The 18,942-nt window shown below is 37.2% G+C and overlaps 9 protein-coding genes across 9 annotated transcripts; 4 read left to right on the plus strand and 5 right to left on the minus strand.

Moving 5' to 3' along the window:
• Nucleotides 1-1,278: 1,278 nt before the first annotated feature.
• On the minus strand, nucleotides 1,279-2,638 carry BDF20DRAFT_618860 (molybdenum cofactor biosynthesis protein C). Its single transcript, XM_053075889.1, has 2 exons — nucleotides 2,632-2,638; nucleotides 1,279-2,450 (listed from the first exon to the last, which is right to left on the minus strand). The coding sequence occupies exon 2, from the start codon at nucleotides 2,163-2,165 to the stop codon at nucleotides 1,692-1,694; it is 474 nt and encodes a 157-aa protein (XP_052935072.1). The 5' UTR covers nucleotides 2,166-2,450; nucleotides 2,632-2,638; the 3' UTR covers nucleotides 1,279-1,691.
• BDF20DRAFT_906814 (uncharacterized protein) lies at nucleotides 2,576-4,630 on the minus strand (the record flags this gene model as incomplete). Its single annotated transcript, XM_053083308.1, has 4 exons — nucleotides 2,576-2,863; nucleotides 2,945-3,618; nucleotides 3,688-3,791; nucleotides 4,587-4,630. The coding sequence occupies 4 exons, from the start codon at nucleotides 4,628-4,630 to the stop codon at nucleotides 2,576-2,578; spliced, it is 1,110 nt and encodes a 369-aa protein (XP_052935073.1).
• A 733-nt stretch (nucleotides 4,631-5,363) lies between these two features.
• Nucleotides 5,364-6,101, plus strand: BDF20DRAFT_822731 (uncharacterized protein; the record flags this gene model as incomplete). The annotated part of the gene is made up of 4 exons (XM_053077732.1): nucleotides 5,364-5,390; nucleotides 5,461-5,669; nucleotides 5,742-5,799; nucleotides 5,871-6,101. Coding segments are annotated over 4 exons (525 nt in total), but the record flags the coding sequence as incomplete, so codon positions are not given.
• A 971-nt stretch (nucleotides 6,102-7,072) lies between these two features.
• BDF20DRAFT_617818 (uncharacterized protein) lies at nucleotides 7,073-9,816 on the plus strand. Its single transcript, XM_053075885.1, has 3 exons — nucleotides 7,073-7,122; nucleotides 7,202-7,554; nucleotides 7,625-9,816. Exons 2-3 carry the CDS (start codon nucleotides 7,485-7,487, stop codon nucleotides 9,778-9,780), a joined length of 2,226 nt encoding a protein of 741 aa, XP_052935075.1. The 5' UTR covers nucleotides 7,073-7,122; nucleotides 7,202-7,484; the 3' UTR covers nucleotides 9,781-9,816.
• Nucleotides 9,741-11,136, minus strand: BDF20DRAFT_618109 (uncharacterized protein). Its single transcript, XM_053075888.1, has 3 exons — nucleotides 10,547-11,136; nucleotides 10,211-10,439; nucleotides 9,741-10,174 (listed from the first exon to the last, which is right to left on the minus strand). The coding sequence occupies exons 1-3, from the start codon at nucleotides 10,793-10,795 to the stop codon at nucleotides 9,852-9,854; spliced, it is 801 nt and encodes a 266-aa protein (XP_052935076.1). The 5' UTR covers nucleotides 10,796-11,136; the 3' UTR covers nucleotides 9,741-9,851.
• Nucleotides 11,137-12,366: 1,230 nt separating this feature from the next.
• BDF20DRAFT_879559 (uncharacterized protein) lies at nucleotides 12,367-13,128 on the plus strand. Its single transcript, XM_053081567.1, has 3 exons — nucleotides 12,367-12,606; nucleotides 12,704-12,850; nucleotides 12,939-13,128. Exons 2-3 carry the CDS (start codon nucleotides 12,778-12,780, stop codon nucleotides 13,052-13,054), a joined length of 189 nt encoding a protein of 62 aa, XP_052935077.1. The 5' UTR covers nucleotides 12,367-12,606; nucleotides 12,704-12,777; the 3' UTR covers nucleotides 13,055-13,128.
• Nucleotides 13,129-14,685: 1,557 nt separating this feature from the next.
• Nucleotides 14,686-15,732, plus strand: BDF20DRAFT_821895 (kinase-like domain-containing protein; the record flags this gene model as incomplete). Its single annotated transcript, XM_053077649.1, has 4 exons — nucleotides 14,686-14,790; nucleotides 14,875-15,022; nucleotides 15,093-15,566; nucleotides 15,635-15,732. The coding sequence occupies 4 exons, from the start codon at nucleotides 14,686-14,688 to the stop codon at nucleotides 15,730-15,732; spliced, it is 825 nt and encodes a 274-aa protein (XP_052935078.1).
• Nucleotides 15,733-16,012: 280 nt separating this feature from the next.
• BDF20DRAFT_836977 (uncharacterized protein) lies at nucleotides 16,013-16,817 on the minus strand (the record flags this gene model as incomplete). The annotated part of the gene is made up of 2 exons (XM_053079001.1): nucleotides 16,013-16,383; nucleotides 16,463-16,817. 2 exons carry the CDS (start codon nucleotides 16,815-16,817, stop codon nucleotides 16,013-16,015), a joined length of 726 nt encoding a protein of 241 aa, XP_052935079.1.
• A 158-nt stretch (nucleotides 16,818-16,975) lies between these two features.
• BDF20DRAFT_944741 (Snf7-domain-containing protein) lies at nucleotides 16,976-18,525 on the minus strand (the record flags this gene model as incomplete). The annotated part of the gene is made up of 3 exons (XM_053084837.1): nucleotides 17,985-18,525; nucleotides 17,657-17,897; nucleotides 16,976-17,574 (listed from the first exon to the last, which is right to left on the minus strand). Exons 1-3 carry the CDS (start codon nucleotides 18,033-18,035, stop codon nucleotides 16,976-16,978), a joined length of 891 nt encoding a protein of 296 aa, XP_052935080.1. The 5' UTR covers nucleotides 18,036-18,525.
• Nucleotides 18,526-18,942: the final 417 nt, after the last annotated feature.

Here is an 18,942-nt window from a genome sequence, read left to right on the forward strand (position 1 = left end):
CTTTTCCTTAATAGTTTGATACGACGCATTGGATTGCAACTTACACAGCGTGAAATTTACCAAGTAGTACTCTTGTAGGCAGCTGTTTTTGTTTTCCTGGCAACCTGTCTCGTAAAAACCTATGACATTCAATCTTACTCATTACTACTGCCCGAAACTGTTTCATTCGGTTAGCGCAAGAGAATAAGTGGGAAACTACATATATTTATAGCCTTAATGTAATTAAATTTTCTGCAGGTGAATGAGTGCATTATTCATGGCTATATGAATACCTTTCATATGCGGATGTTTGTCCATTCCATCGGGGGTCAATTTTTAGAAACTAACGCAATGACCAGTAACAGTTCCTAAGCTTTTATCCTTCAGGTTCTCTGTTTTCAACAAGTTTTGCTTTTTTTGTACGTATCAATCATAAAACTCTTTTAAAAAACGCAATGTACGCCTTCATTTTGGAAAGGGGACAGGGAAAGGGGACACTGCCCAAGAGAGTAAAAGTTAAACAGTTTGTGTGCTATGGAAACAACGTTATCAGCCTAAATGTATAAGGCCAATTCCGTTAAAGGTAAAAATCAACGAAAAGGCTGTCTGCCGAAACAGCAGGATAAGGATCACAACACTGTCCTTATTTGATAAGCATATGTACAGAAGTAAAAATGAAAAAGAGTTCCTGCGTTTATTGCGCTGACCTAACCCATGTGTTTGGGTTTGGCAAATATGGATAGCCTAATCTGCACTTCCTTTTGCTTTCCGAGGATTGTATTAGTGAAGGCTTTTTTTTTCTTTTAGGCACACAACAACTATACTCCTGCTACTTATGAGAATTGAAGGCTACTGATGCTGTGGACAGACATTCTTTGTTGTGTTTATCAATAGACAAATATCACACATTGAATCTATTTACCCTGTTCAGCTTTTTGTAATTTTTTCATTCTGATTTAAACTGATAAGAACATGATTTTATGTAATGCTCGTGCAGTTGGCTTAGCGTCCATTCATTAGATTGAAAACAGATAACTACGACCAAAGCACACGGAATATCAGAAGATAAGCCGCTTGAATTTCTCGTGGGGATGAGTAGCGCGGTCAGGCCCATTGATAAAGATTCGCACAAACCACGACTCTGCTCATGCCCGTAAATGTTTGGTGAAAAAGAAAAATAGAAATTGACAGCTCTGAGAGGCTTTTATATTTTTTTTTTATTTTTTTTTGGATAAGCGGATTTAGAAATTATTGTGACGGCATATGACATATTCGTCAAGCGTCTTCCTCAGTCAAACAGCTCAATTTTCTTTGTTAGGGGTAAAAGACTCAAAGACTCAGGAACTCATTGATTCAACCTAAGCAATGAATTTTAAATTAAAGTCACTGTCTAGAAAACGTATAAAGCCGATTGACCCGGTTATGCCTCCTTCAAGACGATCAGTTTTAAGTGTATTTCATGCTTAAGGTGTATACTTATACATCGAAAGAAGTTATTGAACAAGCTTTGCTGTTTAGATTTGCTTTGCAATTCAACAAAGGTGTGGCTTACTAGTCATGATGCTATTAAGATGATAGTATTTCTCTTTAAACCATTATACAGTGTTTTATGCATATCGACGACCCATTTGTTCGCGAACTTTTTATTGTTTACCAGTGATTCATATCCCTATGTCGTGCAATGTTTATTAGAATGATTTTGTAGTAGCACTCTAAACAGATTTCCCTTCTTCAGCAGCTGGAAATCGCGTTGCCTTCCAATGCCCACTTTTTCCGCCTTTCTTTTCTATCACTTGAATTCCCTCAATTGTCATTTCCTTTGACGATGCTTTACACATATCGTATACTGTCAATAATGCTACACTAGTGGCTGTTAAAGCTTCCATTTCAACACCTGTTTTCCCGGTTGTTTGCACGGTGGCTTCACATTCAACACTTCGTCTTTCTTTGCACAGCCATAACTTAACATCGATCATACCCAGAAGTAACGGATGGCACAAAGGAATAAGTTGTGAAGTTGATTTAGCTGCTTGGATACCAGCTATTTGGGCAACAGTCAATACGTTACCCTTCAGCGTATGGACTTGATTATTTTGAAGTAAATCAAAAGTGTGAGGGGGAAGCAAAATGCGACCAAGTGCTTTAGCTTCTCTGAGGGTCGACGGTTTCGCCGTAACAGATACCATTTTGGCTTCACCAGTTTGTGGGTCCGTGTGTGTCAAACGTGCTTTATCATCATCGTAGTGACTATTGTCATTCTTAGAGGATGAATAATATCGTTGGTGTCCGTATCTGGCGTTGATGGTGAGACTGATATTAGTAGAGAGTAGTAGAAACGGTGTATGGGAATAGTCAGGAACTAAATGTTTGGTACCAACAGAGTAAGCCTGCTTGATCTGGGCTAAAGAATATGGTCAGAATTTTATATCATTTCATCATTACAACAGCAAAAATGCAAACAGTTCTAAGAACTAAAATTGATCGATATGTACGATTTTGTTAAATGGGTATCTCAAGTCATTTCCCCCTTTTTAATCATATTTGTTGTTTTTTTTTTTTTTTTTTATGCTGTTGTAATGATTATTGAACCAGCTTTTCATCCTCCAATAAGAATCATAGGCCTATTTTTACTAGAGGCCAATTTAAACATACCAGCATGTTGCTTCTTTTTCTTGTTAACAGCGGCACCAATAACTTCAAGCAACTCCTGATCTGTTCGGCCATTCCGCATCATATCTCTTAAGGAAACTTCTGTATTTCCAAATAAACATACTTTTATATTGCCGTCAGCAGTAATTCGTAGTCGATTACATGTCCCACAGAAATGATCTGTCATAGACGTGATAAAACCTATCTTTCCTTTGAAGCCTGGTATCTTATAATGCTGAAAAAGGCCAACCAGCGAAATTCGTCAATCAAATCAATTATAAACGAAGGATATACATTTTTACTAATTGTTATTTACCTTCGTAGTATCATTAGGCTCATCTTGCAACTTCTCTAATCTTCCAAATCGTGATTTAATCTTCTGTATCAATTCCTCAAATGGTACCAATCTGTCTCTGTTCCATTTATTACCGTCAAATGGCATATATTCAATAAAGCGCACATTAATGGGATGCTCTTTAGTGAAGGCAACAAAATTTAGCACATCTTCCTGATCATTCACACCTTTCATAACGACAGTATTGATTTTGACCTGCGGAAGACCCAACCGAAGTGCCTCCTCTATGCTCTCCATCACTTTATCAAAGCCTTTTCTGCGGGTCATGATTTGGAAAAGATCTGGATTGAGGGTGTCTAAACTAATATTGACCGTATCCAACCCAGCCACACCATTATTAAAGAGAGCAGGCAATTTTCGTCTAAGAGCGACACCGTTGGTTGTCATGGCAAGGCTTTTAAGGTATCGTTGTTGTATGTTCAGCCTATCACTGCTTTTATTGCCTCTTTTCAACTGTCCGAGACTTCTGACAATCTCTATAACATCAGACCGAACAGTTGGCTCACCACCTGTTAGTCTAATCTTAGTGACACCTTGACCTACAAAGAGTTTAGCTAACCGTAAGATCTCATTCTTTGTCAGTAAGTTGGCAGAAGGCGTGAGAGGTACTCCCTCCTCGGGCATACAATAAGTACCTGTTATACCGAAAAATCGATATGAAAATTAGGAACGTTTCTATCAACAACAGTAAAGTATTATCTTACACCGCAAATTACAGCGCTCTGTTAGTGATATTCTCAAATACGTGTGTTGACGACTGAAATTGTCTACTAAATAATCTGAAACAGCGGAAGCTTGCTTCGCAGGGCTATATATAGTTTTCAGTTGCCCTTCCTACAATAACATTCAGCTAATGGCGCAATGGGGTCGATTCTTCTGTTATAGGCTGTCTAGTTTACCTTTGGAATGGGTTGTGCCTTTTGTATCTAAAGATATAATGGTCAATTTAACGTATATTTGCTCTGATAGTGGTTGTCGATGTTGAAATACCTTCGTACTATATGCCTGTCGGCAAAGCTTTGCTGTTTCCCTTTTTAAACGGCATAATCGAAGGTGAAACATAGTCATTCTTCTTTGACACCACGACAGACTAAAAAATAGAGAAAAAGTAAAATGATGGGCACAACGTATACCGATTTCGTGGATTGAAAACTGGCGGCGTAATGCCGCTAATCTAAACTTGGGTGTTAAAGGGGCAGAATTGATAAAGCAGTTCCATATGCTAAGTATCAGGTTTCAATTCTTGAAATAAAGGACATATATGCTATTTGTCAGTAATCAGAAGAGTGCTATGATTCTATTATGGAAACGCAAATTTTATAGTTGATTCTAATCGCTTCATACTTATTACGCAAGCTCCACAGTTAATTAGTTGAACACCATTTGTGACGTATACAATTTGGTTCTTACTCGCGACCCAGTTCAATTGCAGCTATCCGGAATCTCCTTTATGGAATTTTATTGATGTCGTCCGCAAACTTGTCGGGGCTTTCAACATATAGGTAGCCTTATTTTTGATTTCTGTTTTGGGAAATGTAAAACCTTAAATGTTAAAGCAAATCGTCTCGCTTCTCTTCATCTATTTTTTGTTTGCTTGATGAACTTTGCCCAGCGTTTTGAATGCGATGAACGTGAAAGATCAGACATTTTCACAAATTTATCACTCTTTCCGTTTGCAACAAGAGACTAAAGCACAAGATACATTCACAGCGGCATGTTGCGCATTTCTAAGCTTTGAAACTACTCGAGTAGGGCTTTTGTTTTAATTTACATAATATCCAAGTTTTGAAGATACTGATTCCCTTCCTTTTCCATTCTAATATAAAAAAATATGTAAACTATTTTTTAGTTGCAAACGACACGACTATCAATCTTGTATATCTTGTATACTTATTATTCCAGCCTTCCATTGGATCATAATCCATTCCTGACCTTTTTCCTTCAACTTATTGATGATTTGCCTTCCGATTCTATTGAGCAACACTTTGTTCATTGCATTCTAGAAGAAACGCTATCAAATGTAAACATTTGCTCTAAGCAGACCATAATATTTGTTCCTTACGTTCATGATGATGACTTTGAATCAAGTCCCTCAGAGCTAACTAAACAATGTTTCAATGTGTTTACCAGCTAGATAATATACTCCCTGAAGAAGTATGCAATGCCAGGATAAAGTTACCAGCGATACAGAGAAATGAAAACACAATCAATATCCTAAAGATCAAAGTGAATCGGTTGATCGACGACCCGTAAGCAAACTGTATATACTGCTTTAAGTAAAGGAACAATCTTCTGGTATGCTTAAGATTTTTAATTATACCACAGAGATATTGTTGTATTTGATGAAAGAATAGCCAACCTGATATCAAATGCTTGTCATCGCAGTCTTACATTATCAGAGAATGAGGTATAGTTAGTATCAATAGAGGTTCTGGCAGTGGACTCGCTGAAACTTAAATTTATTTTTTTTTTTGCAGTTACTTCGCAACGAGTTCAACCTTTCCAAAAATTACCCCTTGACAGATTTGATACCACCAGCTGAACTACCCAATTTGATCAATCTTAATCAGTTTCTTGCTTTGGATATTGCTTCAGAACTATTCAATTCCAGATATGCTTATTTATACTTACAATCCATTTTAGAATCACCCATCACTACCAATTCAATAGAAGTAATCCATCATGTGTTGGTGCATGAAAATGATTACAATAATACAAATCTATCACAAGAATTTCTGCATTACTATATTTCCCATAGTATACGGTCCTGCGACCAAGCACCCAACGGCCTTAAAAAGGATAGGCAGGTTAAACAGGTAAAGCAATGGCAAGCACAGAATGATATCTGTTGGGGACTCCTTTTTTACAATTACAATATTCTATATAGGTCACGCGATTCATTCACTCCTTATTAGAGAAAAATATTATACCATTATCAGAATACATGATTGAGATACAGGCATTTTGCGTTACTTATATGAAAGTTGGAGGTGTTGCGAATCTGTTTCAGTCAATATCTGCGCATAATCATTACAACCGACAGATGATGTTGATGAATCAGTTCAATAGCAATGTTTCTTCTACCGCGTCTTCATCTTCCACGCCATTGTACTTCTAGATCATCAATGACAAATCACCTTCTCGCACCTTTATTTTTTTTGTTTGACAGATATTTTGATCAAGACGACGAATAAAAACCTAGAAATGTAATTTGCCGTATACATAATCACCTCATGTCGAAAGTGATGAAGAACTCTTAAACAGTGATATGGTTAAATCATATCTTTTTATAAGCTACTTATTTGTGTGCGTACAGTATGTATTCAGCTTTTCGATAGAATATGTCTTTATAGATCCACAGAAGCTTTAAAGATCTTTGACTTAGATTTCAGACATGAAAGATCCTTATGAAATAGGGGAAAGGTTGAATAGAAAAGACGGAAAAGGACTAACTGTAATATAATGTACATAATAGTATCTGCTCAATTAACCCTTATTTCTAGTAGAAAGACATTAGGCAGATTTGTAGCTGTAGTTATTCATCGCAAGATCGTCATCCAAACTACTACAACTTACCGCCTGTATTACTTACAATTGCTTACGCTGTTTCTTTCTTGTGCATTCCAATCCTGTTTCATAACTTCGCAATCTTCGTCGGCTCCAACAGTTTAATTCATTTGCAAACTATTGCTTACCATTCAATATACTACCTTCGAAGACATCAGTCCCCCAACTATAATATGCATGGCGCAAAAAGCCCCATGAGTAGGAGATAATTCTTGCTAACATACTTTCTTATCTAACTGAAGCTTCCTTGGTCTTTTTAAAAACCTTTGCTTGACGCACATAGCCATGAATCTAGACGCTACTCATTACGACGTGTTCCAAGTTCTGTCGTCTGTATCCTGCTATCTTTCAAGAGGGCCTTTAGGTGCTATTTATGAGCACTACTGTTTTTACTCTTGATGCAGACGAAGTAAGATTGATGTTTAGAATTCCGTAAGTTTTCTCCCGTTCCTGCGGATTGCCTAATTGTCATGCTTGATTTTTTTTTTTAAGAGAAAAAAGAGGAAGTTCCCTGTAGTCTGTTCATCTTCGTTTTCCTGCATTGGTCATTATACACACAAATATGTCAGATGGTAAAAGACTGTGATTGACTTTCCTAAGGCTCACTCTCAGAAACTCATGGTCTTCTTTTAAACTTATTGATTTCAATAGACAACTGGAAATCACAATTAAGTATCATCGAAAAAAATACATTTCTGGACTATTTTAAAAAAGTGGATGCCGATAACAAAGGCATTGTCCTCCAAGACGAAGCTTTACAATTTCTCAGAAAAGCCAATATACCCGAGAATATTTTGATGCAAGTTAGTATGCTTATTGCTTTTTCATGGTCTCTAAACTAGCAGAAATTCATAAACTCATGGTATGATAATTCAAGTTTTGGACGGCCGTTGACAATGATAGAAAAGGTTTTTTGACAGAGCAAGAGTTTTGTATGATTTTGAAGCTTATTGCGTGTGCACAACATGGTATTATGATTGGAGAGCCGATACTGTCCACCAAATGTGAGTCTGAGATAGTTGATAGGTAATTAGCTTGCAAACTTACATTGTGGTTACGATCGTGATTTTTTAGCTCCTTTACCTGAACTATCTGGCAATAATAACATCACTTCTACAATGCAAACATCTCAGCAACAACATCAGCCAGTACCGGATATTGAGACTATAACTCCAGAGAATAGATTGAAATACATGAATTTATTCCAGTCTTTTAACCCTGTGAACAACTCACTTAACGGTGACACAGCTAGAGATATATTCATGCGATCAGGACTTTCAACTGCAGTTTTACAAAAAATATGGGATTTGGCTGATACGCGTAGGACGGGAAGTTTAAATCAAACGGAGTTCATCATTGCCATGCATTATGTTGAAATGGCTATGAAGGGTGGTGGGAATCCAAGCCTACTTCCAAGCACCTTACCAGCTACAGTGTACGCATCTGCGACAGGACGAAATAATACTGGTAGTAAAAGTGCGCCACCACCATTATCATCGCCAATTGCACGTAAGAATACAATGCTTCATAGCTCTCCTACGCCACCGAATGCAGCAAAATCGCCTATCTTCAAAGGTGCACCTGCCATGACCAATCTATCTATAACACAAGATGAATTCAAAAAATACCACACGTTCTTTAGTCGTTTGGATACAGATGGTGTCGGATTTGTTTCCGGAGCTGACGCAGTTGTTTTCTTCAGACACTCCAAGTTACCTGAGGCAGACCTTGCAAAAATTTGGGATCTAGCAGATACGAATTCATCTGGCAAATTAACAGAGAAAGAATTTGCATTAGCGATGCATTTAATTAACCGTAGAATCGCTGGTCACGATATACCTAATTCTATATCAACTTCAAATTTCGAGTCTGCTTTTAAAAGCTTAACTACAGAACAGCAGTCAAAACAACCACAACAAAATATTGATTTACTGGGATTGACGGCTGAGCCTATCAGTTACAATAAACAATTAGCTGAGGAAAGTCAACAACAATTCTTAACGCAGGATATTTCCGAATTGAATAGAACTCGGTCTTTACTTCAAAATGACATTAGTAAGGAAACAAGTCGTTTGCAAAGTGCTCAACAGCAACTGAGTCAGATATCCAGCCAAATTCGTGACTTGCTGAAGTCCATAGAGGAAGAAAAAGTACAATTAGCAAAGATTAAACAGGCAGCGGATGAAGCAGAACGTCAATTAGAGGCTGAGAAACAGAAAAAGGAAGAGCTTAGTAAGGAATTGCAAATGTATAAACAAGAAGTAAAACATTATACGTTACGTCTAGATGATACGAAAGAAGAACTCGAAAGCTTACAACAAAATGGAGAACAGCAGCAGTATAGCCACGATCATGATCCCGAAAATATGTTTACCTTATCTTCAACAGTTAATTCGCAAAATACTGGCAATAATCTCTTTGCTAAAGTGAATCGCGACAGTAGCAATAGCAATAATGAGCAACAGCAACCATTGGCTCATTTAACAGCGGCTATTTCACCTACTCTCAAACAACAATTTACTGGCAGTTCAACTCGATCTCAACAGTCGCCTCAACAACGTGATAGAAATTTGGATCCTTTTGCAGGCTTTAAGAAAGAATCACCATCCCCTACAGTATCAATGAATAAATTGAAAGAGCAAGAAGAAAAGAAGAAGATAAGTAGCAGCTTAATGTCATCATCAAGCGATGGACCTATAACTACAGATATTAGTTATATTGAATCTAAATTCCCGGATTTAAGTACAATGGAGCAAAACTTTGCAGTCACTACCACTTCTAGCCAAACATCACCTCAGCTTCCAACATCATCACCTCAACCATCGGCATCAATATCAGAAAATGGAAAGGGTCCAAAACCTTTGAATGATATTTTTGCTACTTCGGGCAATACGCTCATTAACAATGAATCGACAATGAAGAAGAGCACACCGATAAAGAGTAACAGCAAACTCGACATATTGTCAGCATTTGATCCTTCCTCATCTTCAACTTTTGACAAGAACAAGATATCATCCACCTCCTCAGTGCAGGATGAATTGAGCTCGATATTCAGCCCAAAGATTTCTAATACTACCATTGCGCAACAACAATTGGAATCCAATCAACAAAAAGTAGATGGTACTAACTTTAATGATATATTCGGTGGCGGTGGTAGCGAAAATAATAAGAATGATAGTAATGTTGATACAAGTCACCCAACCTCCTTTGAAGATGTATTTTTTAAATAAAATAAATAACAGTACTAATACATTGACTGAATAAAAATATTACATAAGATAAATATTAGAAAAGATAACGATTATTTGTGCGGTTCCACAGCCTCTTCTTCAGTTAAATAGGATAGACGAATTGCTTCCATAACCAAAATGTCCTCCAAGTAAACATCATTATTATTGTTTCTTATGGTGGAGGGATGATAACTCTGGTGTAAATGCTGGTATATTGTTGTCGGTGGCACTTGATTAGCCCTTGTAAATTGAATGGTAGTGGTGGTAGTGGTGGTGGTTGTCGTAGTAGCAGTAGTATTCAGATGCACCCTCCTCCGACGTGTTGTGCCCACAGATGACGATCGTTTCTCGTGATTCATCTCTTCGTGACTTGATTTAATAGTATCGATTAAAACTACATCTGGATCATCGGCTTCTATCTCCCATTTACTACTGCTATTATAAGTATTATCGTCGGAAGAGTCTATTAAATCTGCTCGTCTTTTTTTAAATGAAATAAAATGTTTACTCCAAACAGGCGGAATGTATAAAACGCCCAGATTCGGCTGAACGCAAAAAGGGCAGTGCGAAACGGTTGAATTCTTTTGCAACTGTAAAAAGCATTCCGTACATATCGATTTATTACAACATCTTGTACGATTCATCCTAGAAGGGTAATACTGAAAACAATCCCCATATCGAAACATTGAAGAAAAAGATTTAGAAATCTTATTCATCTAAAAACAGCTTGCCAATATCGTAGACGATAAGCTTTATGGCTCCTTACCAAAAAGCATATTGGACATTCGGTATCGTAGGGTACTAATTTGCTGTTTGCATTTGTTGTTGGTTCATTAACGCCTTCATAGAAGGGTGCCAATTGCCCTTTACGAATCAAACTTCTTACAATGTGAATATCATAATTATTATTGCTTGTATATATGCCGTGTGGTGTCAGAGAGCCATAATCCAACATGGCCGTTGATTGAGAACTGGGATGAACAACAACCTTTAATTTGGAACAAGTATGTCCCATTTTCTGGATAAATCACAACTATGAATTGTATGTTGCTCCTTCTCTTTTTTTGTCGACTATAAAATTGTGGAATGCGAATAATTTGAAATGAGAAGAAAACCTCTTTTCAAGACAAAAGTGCGCTAGAAGGAAAAGAAGGCAAAAGGGAAAAAAAGAAAAAAAAATTGTGAGAACAACTCCCGCTTATAATTCGAAATAACTCACAAAGTCGCTCATAAGAAGCTTATACTATGCTTCACAGTTGCTTTCTGTTACTCAAGCTTCGTTGCTCTTCGTTGCTCTTCGTTGCTAATAATTACTCTCATTATCCTATAAGTAATGACTTACAATCAATAGAACATTAATTGAGCATCTCTGTAACTTTCCTCCATTACTCCTGGTTTTCACCTAGGGCAATAATAGAGCGCATGCGTTGAACTCCTAGGCTAATTGATATATGCCTTTTTCAAACGTACTGTTAACCACGGCTGAGCTGTTGTGATCTTGCATTAAAATAACATCTGTGAGCAAACGTTATACTTTAAGAGGTCTATGTATTACTATTGTTCCAACGAGGATAGATTTGTTGGCTTTTTGGAGAGTTAATGCCACAATATTGTCGAACATAATTGCTTTATTTACGTATACTCAATGAATAAACTGTGCGCAGGTTTGTTATAAATGTACCTTTAATTAGGGATATGTCATAACAAGGAGATAAGTTTTGACAAATAGCCCATTCCATGACCCATAGACTACTGATAAGTTCCTACTGGTAGCCAGCAAATTGGTGGGTGTTACAAAAGGATTCTACCTGTCATTGTGAATGGGTTAATCAACTTTTTGATGGACAGTGACACAGATGCAGTTGATATAAGGAAAAGAAAAAGAAGAAAAATACCCTTGACCCACTTTTCGCTCGATACTTCTCTTTACCCCTATTCTTCTTCTATTTCTTTTTTCTTTCTCGCCGCTGTTTTACGCAATTCTTTTCTATCTGAAGGACACAGCAAGTGTGAGCGCAGTAACCTATTCTCTTCGAACATATTTCACGCATCTACAGTGATAGTTATTTCAACCAATTAGCATAGTTTGCACTATTGACGTATATGAAAGCGTTTGCTGATTTGAACGATATTTTACGTAGCAGTAAGTAGTTAGTGATAGAAGCAGCTAAAATGAATGGTTTAATATCTACAAATCACAGTAATAATTGTATGGAATTCACGATTGTTTCAGCCGGCTATGTGGAGCATGATTCTTATAACTTCACAGCGCTATTACTTACACACAATTGTACCGTATGCATAAACGGCTGTGGTAATGCTAATACTACATTAGATCCTAGGTAAATACATGGCATACAATTTGTTCGTAAAGTTATTTTATCGCGCTTTGCCCCTTTTGTACCTGAAATTTTCCTCCTCCTGGTTATATTTATACCTCTTCACTATTTTCTTTGACGTTTTTTTATCCATAAAAGCACAAACAAAATTCATACTGAAGTCAGTGCTCATAACGTAAGCCGCACTACAACTACCAGCCTTTTTCAGAAAATGAATTTGTGCAATCAAAATAACTTTAGTCAACAGCAACTATCGTCATTGTATCAGGAACAATACATATTATCAGCGAATGTGGCCACCACAAAACTAATAGGCACACAAACGGAAGAAAGAAAGGCAGGATATTATGTTTCGTTTAGTAGTCATTTGTATTTCACCGAACCAAACAGAATACTTGTTCGCGACGAAATTTTCGCTTGCTGTAGATGTCAAATTGACACTCGGATAGGATTCGAAGAAAACACCTTCTTACAGAGCACTGATGACCTATCGGGATCAGAATCAGAAGAGACGGGTAAAAACGATCCGTCAATGTTCAAGTTAACAGAAGACATATATTCATTCTTACTTTCTTCGCCCTTACCGAAGGATGTACTATCATACTGTGGAAGCATACTTCAACAAAGCTGCTGTTTTAACACAGGATTACGTTTGAAAATGCCCCACTACTTCAAATCAGCCCCTATTACTGATGATGGCAATGAAAGAGAAGATGATGTGAGGCGGCTTGCTGTCCATATAAAAAAATGTGATAAAGGAATAAGTGAGCATCATGATGCAACGAGTCTTACAAAAAATAGTAAATGGAATATACATACAGCTAATATCAATATCAATGCACAGCATTTCTTGCTTGCAGCATATCAATTTTCGGGAAAAGCAGAACATTCGGCATTTTGTAAAAGATCGATTATTGAATTCTTTGACGAGATAAATTCATTTTATGACATCAATTCAAGAAATAACGGAACTTTACCAGAGCACCATAAAGACTTGTGGGCAGAGACGGTAAAAAAAAAAAAAAAATAGGCTAAGCTGTGTTTTAGGGATATTGTTTTTTAATAGCAGGTTTATAATGAATATCGAATTCGGCGAATTTTGCTGATTTAGTTCCCAATTGTCAAAGCAAGGGATAATGCTACGAGGAAAACAATAGCAGCCCGGCTCAATACGAGGACAGATTGTCAAGGCATACCGCTATATCTATGGATCTTAAAAGGAATATCGATAGGCTCTTCCTCAATGATTGTAAATAGTGAGATATAATTACAATACGAAAGGTTAAGTGACGTGTAGCAAATATCAACTCAATTATTCTACTAGGATATCACAGTAGATGCGAATGACGAGCATAAGATGCACAGCTTATGTGGTTGTATGTCTGCTGACATTGCTGAACGGTGTCTATCACTTTTTAAAGAATTACTATTTTGTCATTTACTACAATGTGCACATAAACTTGAGTATATTGTCAGTCAAACATACCGAGGTGCGCAAACTCTTTTCCTCGTAAATTTATTGCAACATCAATATCCACATCAGCATCAGCACCAACAGGGAAAAAAAGATGGGCAAACAAATAATGCTCTTATTCAGATCAAATTAATACCAATGGATTTTGGTCTTATGACCGAAACGTCCGTTGGTAATACGATTGCTGCTGCTGCCGCTGCTGCTGCTGCTGCTTTACATTGTAAAAACGATTTACTTGTAAAATATTTGTTCGGATTTTCTCAAGACAAAGATATCGAAGGAGAAAAAGGAAATAAGAATCTTTCGCAGCTTTTACCTCGATTCCACACTTTCTTTTCAAAATTCGCATTGTTAAAAGCGCCTACAATTTTGACCTTTAAAAATAAACACAATTGTATCAATTGCACAAATTTACCACACAACAACGCAGCACACGATAATTCTAACCATAACAGAGCAGAGAAAGACACTAAAATGATGATTGAAAAATCCAGTCTACTTGATCATACCGCTCATCCACTCAATAAGGCTTTGCCATTTATGTTTGCGGTCCAACGTAGCAAAGATAGCTCCTGCCCTTCAATTGAAATACAACTGCAATTGGACGATGAGGAAAGGAAACGATACTCAGATAATGAAGATGAAAACTATGACTATTCACGACAATTGAATCTTAAAAGTCTTCAAGAAAGAATTGTGTATAAAAGGAAACATTACTTTGAAGCTAAATATTCAATGTCACAAGAAGAGTCCCCTCCGCCGTCGCCAGTATTATCATCTCCGGAGCAAAGGAAACAATTTACTGTAATTACAGAAAATAGGTTGATCTATTCTCCTTCGACTACAGTCATACCACCGATAGTTGAGAAAGAATTACGAGCAATTCCCAGAAAAGATTTTGATATACTTCAAGAAAGAAGATCGCCGTCGGTCATAAATGGAACACATGATAACTACATTGTTGATGAGGACTGTGGTAATGCAAGTACAATTGAAGAAATCGTCACCTATAAGGGGATAAGGACTACCGCTATTGCTGGTGGTAGTGTCGGTGGTGGCGATGTTCCAGACACAATAAAGAGGTCCAATATGATGAGCAGACCTTTGTCAATCCATGATTACGAAATATTGGAAACGTTGGGCGAAGGATCTTACGGTTTAGTTAAATTAGCAGTGAAGAAAAATGATCTTACACAAGTAAGAAAGTACAGTTCCCTATTATGGCTTATCTCCCCGAGTTACTCAAGTTATTCTATTTTTTTATATGCCTACTCTATTTAGACGAAAGTTGTAATAAAGTATGTGGTAAAATCGCTTATTTTAGTTGATAGTTGGATAAGAGACCGGAAACTCGGAGCAACCATTCCTGCCGAAATCCATATATTGAACACCTTGAAGAGCCAGCCTCATGAAAATATTGGTGAAATGCGTAAGTTTATTTGCAAGAACTCCTCTGTTGTATAACACACTAAAGCTAATTGACTTGCGCATCTATATAGTGGGCTATTTTGAAGATGACGATCATTACTACATCGTTATGAGCCTACATGGTCAAATAGATTTGTATGACTTCATTGAAGCCAACAAAGTTATTCCTGAACGAGAAATCAAGCGAATGTTTAGACAGGTAGCTTTGGGAGTTCGGCATCTTCACGACCGCAATATAGTGCATAGAGACATTAAAGATGAAAACGTAGTATTAGATCAGTTTGGTGAGTGCTTGAAATTGATCGATTTTGGGAGCGCAGCTTATCTTAGACCGGGTAAACAATATGAGGCATGCTGCGTAGGTACGCTTGAGTATGCTGCTCCAGAAATATTGCATGGGCATACTTACGCTGGCAAACCGCAAGATATTTGGGCGCTAGGCATTCTACTTTTTACACTCATTTACCGTGAAAATCCTTTTTACGACATCAATGAAATTATGGATTATGAACGTGCAATAAAGTGGCCGTATATTCTCTCTAAAGGTTAGTTTGGTAACAAGTGATGTAATATTACAAAAATCTAATCGCTTCCGTATTCTATAAATGTACAGGATCTGGTGATCTCATGAGTAGGATGCTGCAACGAGATGTTGAAAAAAGAATTGATATCCATGGTGTGCTGGCACATCCCTGGCTAATGTCTCGCTAAGGCTCTTAACGCAAACCAATATTATGACTCACTACAACTTTATACCACCAAAGCTATTATATCAACCTTTTCCATTTCTGTATGTGTATAGTAATTAATTAACTGTAAAGCAGAGCTTACGGTGTCATATGTACAGACCCCTAATCATTTCGCTTAATCGCATCATAATAATCACATTCCTTGTTGTCTCAATAATGAATTTAACAAACACACCCTTTTATGTACAACAAAATAAATATACTGTTTGAAATTGGTCTACTATCTTTTGACTGCACGGATACTAAAACCCTTTGCCAATCCCGGTTTTGTTTACTACATTCTTGATTACTCCAGCCTCTTCATCTTCACATACTTCTGGATGGACATATAATAAAGTTCTTGGCTTAACTATCTTGTCACCAATTCGAGCTGTGGCTGCTGAAGGATCGTTGATCATCCAGCTGGTAAAAATACGAGTGGCAGGTTGGATAGCAGCAACAGGTACTGTTGTTATTATCTCTTTTGCAGTGAAAGATAGTGTATGCACATTCAATTTTTTCGGTAGTGTATCTTCGGTTGCAGATAATTCATTCGAGGAAACTGTAATTTTAGTAACATATGGCGACATAACCCATTGTATCAGCCCTGTAGATGCAGCACTTGTAGCAATAGCTAAAAAAAAATATATCAAGTCAGTTTGTTGATCCGGTCTTTTCATATTGACTCTTTCTCTCATCATTTGGCACATTACCTGCTCCGACGAGAGCTGCTTTAGCAACAAAAGGTACAGGAACATCCACAGCGAAAATAAAAGGTGAAGCCCCCACTCCCAACCCTAGCGACGTAATGGAGAAGAGCTTCAACTTCTTAGCGACATTTGCCAAGGGCCCTGTATAAATCGTCACCGGTTCTTCATCAGCATTTTTGTTATTCAGGTTGTCGACTTGCGTAGTATAGTGATATCTTTTATTGTTGTTGACAACCTTCCAACCGTTTGCAAGCACAATTGCAGAGATAGGCTTAATACACGGAAGTGAACTCCTTGTGTGAAGTATAGCTTTGACTGGCGAATAAGAAAAACAAGTTGTAACTCTCAACATGCTCATCGTGGAAGGTGGTTGTAATAACAGCCTGTTCCAATAAATCCAACTGGGGTTGATTTTGACACGAAAATAAAAATGGAATGTCATTGGCTTACAACTTGAATCTCAAATCGTGAGTTGCTGATGTTCAAGGCACAGCGAAAAATGCCTTGACAACCGCTTTAAAGAATAAGTTGTGAACATGATTCAGATACGTATAATCTTTGATGTGTATATTTAAACTTGTTAGGTAATGTTTGTGAATTACAATTCTCTAGATTCGAACAGGATTCGAGAGATAGCACAAAAAACTTCATTAAAACGTTATTGATAATCTTTAACCCTTCAGCGCCTAAGAATAATAGTTTACATGAGCAAATGAGCGCTACACACCATATATATAGCTGTGTATACAATACCTGTAAACGCTTTTGCATCATATCTAGCTCTGGTTCTTCTTCTTCTTCTTCTTCCTCTTCTACTTGTTGCGGTACACCAGTGTTAGGTACAATTGCAGGCCCAACAGAGCCTGCCTCTCCTAGTAGTCCATCCGTAATCTGATATAGCACATTATCAACTTCCTGATCAGCCGCCTCTTCAATATCCTCATCATCCATCATATCTATGGTATCGCCTATCATTTCTTCCAATAGTCCCGCTTTAGTCATTTCCATTGACATTTGTTGCATTGTCTTTGAAACTTCAGGTAATTTCGAAAGCTGGCTTACTAATTTCATCACTTCACTGCTTTTTTGTAAAGTGCCGGCTACCTTTAAGGTCGCTATTAAATCGAGGGTTTATTATAAGGGCTATACGTAAGTTCCGTTTTCCCTTGCCTTTTACGACATCAATTTCCTCGTTACCTAACTGATGCTCTAACTGCATAATAATGGAGTTCATCTGTGCTTTACTGGTATATAATCTGTTCTTATGCTTCTGTGAGCGTATCAATTCTTTTGCAAGCAACTTGCAGCTTTTGGTATCTCCCTTTTTAGCGACTTGCTTGATAGACCGTTTCACCTTCGCTTCCTCAGTATCAATAGACCTGATTTGTCTATCAATGCCTCTTTGTTGTGCCCTAATTTCCTGTCTCCATTTTTTGACCTATATTTATATTGATATCGAATAGGAGTCTTAGAAGTTAATTGTCAATGTCCAAGAAAAGTAATGGTTAGCTACTAATGTAGTTACAAGCTCATCAGGGGTTTTCTTCCCAAAAAAACGTTGAATAGCAGAAGACATTTAAACCTGTACTTGATACTTGAAAAAAAAGTTGAATAGGGGGTTGTACTTTCTAATCTAATTGCAACTATATTATAGGATCAAGAAGACACGATTATGTCTGTATGGAAGGTGGATTATATACGAAAGTGTAATTCTGCTTTAAATTTACGGCATTGGCCAATAAAAAAAGGCATGATTGCGGAGACAGGTAAATGCTCGAATCTTCAAAACCACGCGCTAGCTTAAGCAACACGAAGTTTCCCTTTGACTCACCCAACGTACTTATAATAACTGTTATATTCAGTTCAGTAACAATCAACCGGAAGCGTAGATGGTGGAATGATTGATGTTTTCTGTCCACAGCAAAATAGTACTACTACTCGCATGTATCTCTCTCTATCTAAAAATTGAGGCTCCCCAGTATCCGGCTAAAATGTACGCATTTCGAGTTCATTAGCTGGTCTCTTTTGCCTTCATCTTTCGTTTTATTCACCAGAATATACTCTTTGGACAAAAGGAATATTTTAGTCAGAGAAAGTTCAGTTTCTTTAATTTTAATGCATGACAGTATAAAAGAAGGGCCAAAAATGTGCCATGGACCATCTTAGGGTGGCAACTTTCTTCAGCACTCTCTTTCTCGTTTATTTTTTGAGACCTATACACAATTTATTTTGTTTAAGCAGAGACAGTCCTACTCAATGTCGCTTGGCGTTAGAAGAAGTAAACTTTCATCATGATGCTTTACAAATAGATAAAGAATGGACATTGTAAACCAGTGTTCACTTTTTCTTTATACACCAACAAAACCGAAATATAGAACTTGAAACAGGTACCTAAAATGCCCATATTGGGCCTCGGAACTTCATTATCAAAGCCGAATGAGGTGAGAAATGCTGTTGAACATGCATTAAAAATTGGTTGTAGA

Source organism: Mycotypha africana, assembly GCF_025528875.1.
Source record: "Mycotypha africana strain NRRL 2978 chromosome Unknown BDF20scaffold_7, whole genome shotgun sequence".
In the NCBI taxonomy this organism is placed as follows: domain Eukaryota; kingdom Fungi; phylum Mucoromycota; class Mucoromycetes; order Mucorales; family Mycotyphaceae; genus Mycotypha; species Mycotypha africana.

Excerpts from the sequence above, each read along its gene's own strand:
- BDF20DRAFT_618860 (XM_053075889.1), bottom strand. The coding sequence starts at position 2,165 with ATGGTATCTGTTACGGCGAAACCGTCGACCCTCAGAGAAGCTAAAGCA.
- BDF20DRAFT_617818 (XM_053075885.1), top strand. The coding sequence starts at position 7,485 with ATGATTTTGAAGCTTATTGCGTGTGCACAACATGGTATTATGATTGGA. Across the intron at positions 7,555-7,624 it reads GCCGATACTGTCCACCAAAT|CTCCTTTACCTGAACTATCT; the intron begins GTGAGTCTGAGA and ends GTGATTTTTTAG.
- BDF20DRAFT_618109 (XM_053075888.1), bottom strand. The coding sequence starts at position 10,795 with ATGGGACATACTTGTTCCAAATTAAAGGTTGTTGTTCATCCCAGTTCT. Across the intron at positions 10,440-10,546 it reads AATGTCCAATATGCTTTTTG|TATTACCCTTCTAGGATGAA; the intron begins GTAAGGAGCCAT and ends GATTGTTTTCAG. Across the intron at positions 10,175-10,210 it reads TAATACTTATAATAGCAGTA|TTTTAATCGATACTATTAAA; the intron begins GTAAATGGGAGA and ends ATCCAGATGTAG.
- BDF20DRAFT_879559 (XM_053081567.1), top strand. The coding sequence starts at position 12,778 with ATGCCCCACTACTTCAAATCAGCCCCTATTACTGATGATGGCAATGAA. Across the intron at positions 12,851-12,938 it reads AGATGATGTGAGGCGGCTTG|AGCTAATATCAATATCAATG; the intron begins CTGTCCATATAA and ends GAATATACATAC.